Source organism: Triticum aestivum, chromosome 4A (genome assembly GCF_018294505.1).
Source record: "Triticum aestivum cultivar Chinese Spring chromosome 4A, IWGSC CS RefSeq v2.1, whole genome shotgun sequence".
NCBI lineage: Eukaryota > Viridiplantae > Streptophyta > Magnoliopsida > Poales > Poaceae > Triticum > Triticum aestivum.
The window spans coordinates 587,482,419-587,491,162 of record NC_057803.1 but is presented as its reverse complement, the minus strand read 5'-3'; the positions used below and the strand labels follow the sequence as shown (position 1 = coordinate 587,491,162).

Sequence of the window (8,744 nt, the reverse complement as noted above, 5' to 3'; positions counted from 1 at the left end):
TGAAGGACCATGCAAAATTTCAACTCATTTGGACCATCCTAGCTAGTACTTCCTTCACAAACAATTCCCTCAAACGGGAATTTGAAAATTTGCTCAGGAATATTCACTAGGCAAATTAAGTTGAATTTTGGCATGAGGCAATTATTTGGACATGAAAAGGTGTCCAAAAATTTGGGGTCAATTGGGCAAAGGTAAATGGCACTTGCTTCACAAACTGCCATTCAGGACAGAATAGGAAAGGAATTGATTGAGCATGATGAGGAACATGGCAATTGAAATATTTCGCCATATTTGAGGAAGATATGACCCAAGCAATTTATGAGAATTATTTGGGAATTTTAGGAGTGATGGAAATATAGGTTGCTTCACAACCTAGGGCAAATTGGGTTATTCCTTTAATAGAAAAAGGAATATTTCCAAGGAAAAGAATATTGGGGTTGGGCTAGGATGAAAATGGCAAGGTCTTGGGATGTACTTGAGGATGAAAAGCCACTATGGAAAGAAAGAAGAGGTCATCTTCTTCAGTTTCCAGACCACATAGCCACGGAAAAAAAACTCAAGCAAAAATCTCGGAAAATCAAAAGAAAATAAAGGGCCAAAAATCAGGGTGTGACAGCCATTGACGCTCTTTCGGAGACCACCTGGCCATTCTATCACGAAGATAGGCACGAAGAAATCCTCGGGATGATGACAGCGTGCGGTTGGTGGGGGGTCATCCCCGAGGGTATGGAGGGCGTGGAGCACCCAAACCCATTCGCCTTTCAGGTGATCCCGAGCGATGCCAGTTCCAAAGACTCCAGAGGTGAGGAGGAGCTTGACGGCGTGGCCAACGAGGAGGCCCCGAAGGGGGATGAAATGGTGGAGCCTCCGCCAATGGCGAAGAAATGCGGGAGGGCTTTGGCGGGGGAGTAATCGGCCCGGAAGGAAGCAAATGGTGCCGCCTAGTCAAGATCATTGGTATGGGTAGGTTAGTTGTCCGCTCGCAGATGATGTCATAAGACGCCGGCTCATCCTTGGCCCGGCGCCCGATCTTCACGACATGGTAGTGCGGGGGCGACGCCGTCTCATCCTTGACATGGTGTCCGATCTGGACGTCGCGGTTGCGCTTGGGTGATGCCGACTCGTCCTTGACCCGCTGGAGCGGGGACGCTGGCCGGAGTTGGTTTCTCGGTGTGCGGTGTCTGCATTGAAGCGGCGACGCCCGAGAGGTCACGTTCGTCAGCTTCGCCCTCCCATACGATCAAATTGGGGGCATCAATGTCGCCCGCTGCATGCTCTAGGTCAGCATGAATGCGGCGCTCGCGTTCAATAAAAAGCACGGGAGAGGCGGTGGTTTTTTTGGTGGGACAGGGCAGTCAGACAAGGGTGTGGCTGACCACAAAGCCCCCGCCCCTATTCTTATTGTTTCTGCAAAGGGCGCCTACGGGCGCGTTAGTTGGGCTCCGCCCATTTCCATTTTTTCTTCTATTTTAAACGTTCAAAAAAATAATGCAGCACCAGACTTCAAACTCGCGACCAGCTTCTTCGAAGAAAATGACGGTAACCCTAGGTCATCGAAGGACTAGTGCTTTCTAAGGTTTTTTTCCTTTATTTTATTTCTCTCTTCAATCGCGAGAATCCACCGGTATTGGGAAGCTTACACAAGCTTCCCAAACCAGCTTTTTACCGATTCGCTGGTCATTTGGGGGTGGTTTTATTCCAGTTTTCTTTTTATTTATTTTTTAAACAAATCATGTTTTAAAAAAACTATGAATGTTTTTAAAATTCGATGAATTTTTTTTCAAATTTGATGAATTTTTAAATTCAGATGCTTTTTTTAAATCGATGAACTTTTTTCGAATTGAATGATTTTTTTTAATTCGGTGAACTTTTCAAATTTTATGAACTTTTTAAAAATTTCCTGTGCAGTTTTTAATCACGGATTTTTTTTCTAAAGCCAACCAGGCAATTGTTGATAGATCAACCGTGACCAGTCAGCAGCAAAAGCAAGCAACACCGAAGGGACGTGACCACGCGAGCACACTTGCTTGGGCCGGGCCCAAGAGTGCGCCTGCCGTGGGTGCCGAAACTCCTAGTTGGCGCCTTTGGCGCTGACTAGGAGCTCCTAGGGACCTTTGTGAAAAAAGAAGGGTCGACAAGAAAGAACAGGGATAATATGGCCCATCAGCCCAATATAACCCAAAAAACAAAGTGTTATTTTCATAAATCCTTCTTGCAACTTTATTTTTTAGAGTAGACGTAGAAACTTTGAAGCTCGTAGTTTAGCAAAGCTTTCCTTACTAGATCTTGGTAGACATATGTGGCTTGATGTACCCCCACGATTGTTGTCGAATAAAGAGGAACTAGGTTTACTCAACGCACGGATTACTGATCAAACAGGGCGTTGTAGGCGTCTCATCCAGGAGCTGGCGCACGCAGCAGCTTGGTATGGGCCGACCCAGTTACACGAGTTGGGTGGTCGCCCGCTCGTTGTACGCTCGTTTTACGGTTGTCTGGTCAACGGTTCACTTCGCTAAAAAGAAAAGGTCAACGGTTCACCATTTGAACCAAGAAAAACCATGATTTTAGTTCGCAAAAATAAAAAAAAAGTTATGAATTCAAAATGTTCACAGATTATGAAAAGTTCATCAAATTTGGAAAAATAAATGTTTTGAAAAAGTTCACCGAGTTCAATAAATCATAGAATTTGGAAAAAAATCATCAATTTGAAAAAACTTCATTGAATTTGAAAAAAAATCATCAAATTTGGTAAAAAGTTCACCGAATTTGAAAATAGGTTCATCGATTTTGGAAAAAGTTCATTGAATTTGAAAAAAATCGATTCTGGAAAGGTTCGTTGATTTTGAAAAAAGTTCACCGAATTTGAAAAAAAGTTTAGCAAATTTGAAAAAAAAATCATCGATTTCTTTTTGAAAAGTTCATCACTGTCTGCAGAAAAAAAAAACACGTCTAGACCGTCAAACGAACTAATACAGGCTCATGTTGGATGGCGGCCTATGCCTATGTTGGATGGCTTCGAAGGTCCGGACGTATGCAAGTGATTTGAGGGTTTAAACCGTCAAGCGGATCAATACATGCTCATGTTGGATGGCCGCTCATGCCTATGTTGGATGGCTTCAAAGGTCCAGACGTATGAAAGTAATTTGAGGGTCGACTTTGGAGATGCCCTGACTAGGAGAGCAAGATACGAGCAGTAATGTTTCACTACTGAACGAAGATCGCGTGATTTGAGGGTCTAAACCGTCAAGCAGACCAATACATGCTCATATTGAATGGCGGCCCATGCCTATGTTGGATAGCTTCGAAGGTCCAGACGTAGGAAAGTGATTTAAGGGTTAATGTTTCACTACTGGACGAACAGCCCGCGACCATGGAGCCAGATAAACCAGCGCACGCACCGCCGGACGTAAAGGCTTCACTAAAATTAGTTATCAACTACATCCAGTTACCACTAGGAAATTAATGATAAAAAAGATTGGGTTTAGGCTTAGTTTAGCAAGTCTATATATATATAGACCTCACATGGCTAGCATAGAACATAGTGGACACACACGGCCAACAAATATAGTCGATACAATGCAGAAGATTTTTAGTAATACAAGTCCATTGGCAATGCAACACATCATACGCATCACGGATGAGGTAGGAAAGACTTCTTAAGCTTTTTTTGTACCGGGGCTTTGACTATGCCTTCGAACAATTTGAACTCAAACTTCTTTCCAGCCTGCGCACCGATCATAGCAGCCCGCTGTACAAGCTTCTTACTTAACATCCCTAATTGTTTCAGCAGCATTCGATATTTGCCTGTATAAACGACAGTAAAAAAAATCTATTAGATGATATGAAATATCTACTTGCAGAGGTTAAATCATCTAAACATTGACTATAAAGACACATAAACAAACTATTATCCAATTAAATTAAAATTCCAACAACCGCTCTGCTCTTACTAACATTAGCAATTTTGTTCACGCCATCTCTTTCTGACTGTATTGAGTATTCTTGTCATACAACACCCAGTTTCCGGAACTTGCAAGTTCTCTTCCATTCCATGTAACTCCCTGTGTTTCAAATTCTAGATTTGTCCCAAGTCAAACATTTCTATCTTTAGCCATCAATTCCTAGAAATTTGTACAGTATAATGACTGAGCATAATTGTCATGGTGAATCTAAAAATATAAATCTTATAATCTTGAACTATAGAGTGGATTTCACTTTTTATCCATAGTCTAACATTTGTGACAGCAATTACCCCATTTAATAGGAATTCCTCCTGTTTACCCTATTTAGTCTAACTCTAATATCTGACGAATGGTACAAATATAGGGACAGTACTGAACGCATTCACCAGTTAACATTTCCCATTTAGTGAAACATTTGCCAGTTTATTCAGTTCTATTTGGTAGGACTTGTTCATCAGGTCTACATGGCCATGCGCGACTTCAACAATCCTAGCTGCTTCTACTACGATCTTTGTTGTAGCTACTGTCCTTGCTTCATCGATCGCTTGGCTGAAACCTGAAGAGAGAAGCTAGCGCATGCACGCTTGTCCTGTACATGCATGGCGCACAGAAATTTTATGCTACATACTAGTACTAGAACAAAAACAATAATTACGAAAAATACAACCAAAATACTCTACTTAAGTGGACTACTACTACTAGTGCCCTATTATGCTCTGGCTAGCTCTCGTGTTTAATTCTGTCTGGCTAGCAGAAGGTGAGAACATTGTGGCAGCAACAGTTGCCACACAAAGGTGCAGATGAGGACCTGAGAAGGTAGTTGGATATTAAATATGCCAGGGCAAAATATGTTTCTGATATTGCAAGCCACGTAGAGCTGATAACTCTGTGCAACCTTACAGAATGGGTCAAGTTTAAAAGGGGGTGAAAGCTGACACAACTTTTACTAAATGGGATAAGTGCGAAGAATTTCTGCTCAATGGGCCAATTGTTAAACTAGGGGTTGAAAAATGGAGTTCACACTAAACTATACGCATTTCTAGAAACCGGTAGTTATTAAAGATAGAAAGAAAGGTTTGACTTTGGACAAAACTAGAATAACAGCTAATATGAAGAAGAGGGAGACCCTAAATGTACTGCAATTTTTACATGGGCCACGGATCCACTGCAATATTTCCCCTCAAATAAGCCAACCATAGTGATTGCCGATTTTGTCCCAATACAACTCTCCCTAACAAATGGGCCACGCCTGCCAGTGGGTCATTTTTTTTCCTCTCTCTCATTTGCATCTTTTCGTCGAGGCTGCGGTGGCAGGTGGCGGCGGCGCGGATGTCCAGCGACGGCAGCACAGAAGTCCGGCGGCAGCGGTGGTGTTCCAGCAGGCGGCAGTGGTCCAGTGGCGCGGCGGTCAAAGGAGGCGGCGCACTGCCATGGCAAGCATTGAAAATTTATGGGGAGGGTTGCAACTCTCCACTATTTGAGGAGATAATTTTTTGGGTTTAGGGAGACTGCTGAAGCAGGTTTTTTGCCTCAACTCTCCCTATACGTGCAATTTCTTGGGAATAGGGAGTAGTTTGCTGAAGATGATACAAGTGTACTACTACTAGTGCACTATTATGCGCTAGCTAGCTCTGGCATTTAGCTGTGTCTGGCTAGCAAATGGTGGGAACATTGTGGCTGCAACAGTTGCCGCACAACGGTGCGGACGAGGACCTGAGAAGGTAGTCGGAGATTAAATATGCTTCTGATATGGCAAGCCACGTAGACCTGATGACTCGGCCCACCTTACAGAATGGGTAATGTTTAAAAGGAGGTGAAAGCTGGCACAACTTTTACTAAATGGGGCAAGTGGGAAGAATTTCTGCTAAATGGGCCAATTGTTAAACTAGGGGGTGAAAAATGGAGTTACACTAAAGACTAAACTATGCGCATTTCTAGAAATCGGTAGTTACAGATAGAAAGAAAGGTTTGTCTTTGAACAAAACTAGAATTACAACTAATATGAGGTACAGGGACTTAAATGTATTGCCATTTTTACAGGAGCCATGGAGCCACTGCAACATTTCCCCTCAAATAAGCCAACCATAGGAATTGCCCATTTTGTCCGGTGAAAAACAGCTGGGTTAGGCTTACACTTTGCTTATTTTGTGTGCGATGGAAACTTTTCGGTTCCCACAAAAGAAATAAACATTTAATACAAAAGCAAGATTATCTACCAAACAGCTGCACACAACAAAAGAAAACATTGCTTAATTCGTGCAGATAGTGCATCTTATCATTTTGACAATGGCCCAGGAAATAGTATGGCACGAAAGACGCAATGCATGAAAGCTGAATCCTGGGTATGAGATAACCTACCAATGGTGTGCAATATTTTCCCCTCAAATAAGCCAACTATAGGATTATTTTATTTCCTTGGTGCACATTTGCACCGTTTGAACAATGGCTGTGGAATTATTTTCAATAGGGGTTAGTTACACTACATGGCGTGCAAGATACAGCACATGGCGCACTCATGAAATCATTCATGTGCAACACACCATAAGCAAGCAGAAACTTTGGTTAGGGAACAATGCAGTGAAGTTAAGCTGGACACTGTCTTTACTTTTGTTATTTTGTCTGTTGAATGAAGCCTTTTTTATACATCTAATCAAACAGAAACCACGGAATTTAAATGTGGTGACAGGGGAGCAGTAAGTGCTGAATTTATGGGCAGAAACGAAAATGCTAGCGAGATAAATGCAGGCACAATGTTCACCGTCCTCAAACAAATACAGTAGTTATTTTGAAACAACAAATCAGGTAGATCTAAAGAATACTAGCTGGTAGCTGCACATGATCAAATGAAACAATAAATAATGACCAGAATTGTAATGGATGGAACCCATTCTTTTGTGATATTGACTTGCACAACATAATAAAAACATTGATGTAACAAATCCACATCCACTCAGTAAAAGTACCCAAAGTACTCTCTGCTGCCAGTACAAGTTGGTTTACCTTTGATACTTCAGTTTGTAAATCATTTTGCTACGAAAGGATATGAAAGCCCTTAACGAAATTACCTGGTTGATGAGAAAATGCCCAGATGCTTGGAGATCCCACTCGGAAAGTAGGTGAAACAATGACCCAGGGGTCTTCCAGAGCCGCCAAAATTAGCCACGCCTTTTACAGCCTTGTTCCTCATATCATCACACAGGCCTTATCCCCACGGGGATCAGGCATGTGCATAAGGTAAACAACATCACCGTCATGCAAGCTAAGAGCAGGATAGCCTACACAAATTTTCTTCAGGCTTGGCTTGGCATCATCTCCCTCCTGCGGATTAGGTAGCATTTGGGCATACACAGGGCTATCCAATGGTACATCATCTGAGCATCTGATAGTGCAGTCCTCCTCCCAGTTGCTACTACCAGAAGTAGAGCCAATGCTTGAAATTTTTATTTTTTTTTGTTGCAGCAATCCAACCTTCAGATATCGGGGAGCTTCCAGTGTCTGAGCCCGGTCTGACGTTACTGTGCATCTCAAAATACTTGATGTAACCTTGGAGAACAGTGATGTTCCGAACATACAACGGATAACCCCTGAGTGGATCGGGCGACAGCGGCGAAGGTAGTGGGATGTAGCGAAGACTCTGGTTGTTAAGGAGAAGGTCACAGATGATAATGCCCCGCCTAAGGTCGACCCAACCCACTGAACCAAGCTCCCCTCCAATGGTGATCCCCTTGTTGGGAGAGTGGAACTCAAAATCCTTGGGCGAATCAAGAAGCATCAACTTGATGTTCCATGCCTTTGTCTTGGAGTTGTACAGGTGGAGATTAAAGTGCCCGTCGGTGTACTCCCGATCAATGAAGGCCCTGCGGAGCACGGCGATGAAGAACATCTCTTGGTCGTGGCAGTGCAGTAAGGCAACCTCTTGGTCGTGGATCCTGAAGTAGGGGGGAGAGTGGACGAGCTTGACCGACGGCGGCGTCTTCTTGGTGCCGGCCTGGTAGACGAAGTAGCGGATGTTCTCGGTGTACATGTGCTGGCGCTCGGGGCAGATGGTTGATGCTGAGCAGGACGAGGCCGTCCTCCGTATAGGAGATCTTGGGCATGTCAGCGAATGCATCGGGCTTCAGATCTGGGCAGTGGACGGTGAAGCAGGAGACGCGCGGCGGGGCAGCCGGCCAGAAGGTGACCAGGATGCGCTTGCCCTTCTTCTTGGTCCTGCTCCTGCGGCCACTGGCGGTGGTGGCGTTGGTGCGGTCGCTGAGGTAGCCGAACGAGTCGATGAGGATGGTCTCCGGGAGAGGAGAATCCGGATCGTCGGGGTGGATAGGCGGAGGGATCTGGAGCAGCCGGAGTTGGTGGTCATCCATCACCATGGCAACCGAGGAGGTCGATGCGGAGGTGGCGGCCGGAGGAGGAACGGGAGTGGAACCCTAACGCAGGGAGGAGAGATGAATCTATGGATGGGCTCGCTGGCACACACTGAACGAGTCGATATTTATCTCGGGGACTCCGACGCACAGAGGAGGCAACGACTGGGCCGGCCCGACTCTGTAGCGCTCGGTACTGTAGCAATCAGCTCATTGTTGCATCATTCTCAAAAACAAAAAGCTCATTGTTACCACGTTCTTTCCTAAGGGGCGACCGAGAGGCGATCGCAAGGAGGGTCCACCACGTTCTTTCCTAAGGGGCGACCGAGAGGCGATCGCAAGGCGATCGGGAGGCGGCGTCTAGGTTTAGGTTTTCGAGCGTAGGGTGGTGGTGATCTCGGGCATCGGATCTGTAGCGACG

At 44.6% G+C, this 8,744-nt stretch overlaps 1 protein-coding gene across 3 annotated transcripts; it reads right to left on the bottom strand.

Annotated features, from left to right (window-relative positions):
* Nucleotides 1-3,534: 3,534 nt before the first annotated feature.
* Nucleotides 3,535-8,419, bottom strand: LOC123087219 (uncharacterized). 3 transcript variants are annotated; one of them, XM_044509170.1, is made up of 2 exons: nt 7,028-8,419; nt 3,535-3,804 (listed from the first exon to the last, which is right to left on the bottom strand). In XM_044509170.1, the coding sequence occupies exon 1, from the start codon at nt 8,071-8,073 to the stop codon at nt 7,372-7,374; it is 702 nt and encodes a 233-aa protein (XP_044365105.1). In that variant the 5' UTR covers nt 8,074-8,419; the 3' UTR covers nt 3,535-3,804; nt 7,028-7,371. The 3 variants fall into 3 exon arrangements, with proteins under 3 accessions (XP_044365105.1, XP_044365107.1, XP_044365106.1); XM_044509172.1 differs by lacking the exon at nt 3,535-3,804 and adding an exon at nt 4,085-4,551; XM_044509171.1 differs by lacking the exon at nt 3,535-3,804 and adding an exon at nt 4,571-5,675.
* Nucleotides 8,420-8,744: the final 325 nt, after the last annotated feature.

Coding starts and splice junctions, on each gene's coding strand:
- LOC123087219 (XM_044509170.1), bottom strand. CDS start 8,073: ATGCATTCGCTGACATGCCCAAGATCTCCTATACGGAGGACGGCCTCG.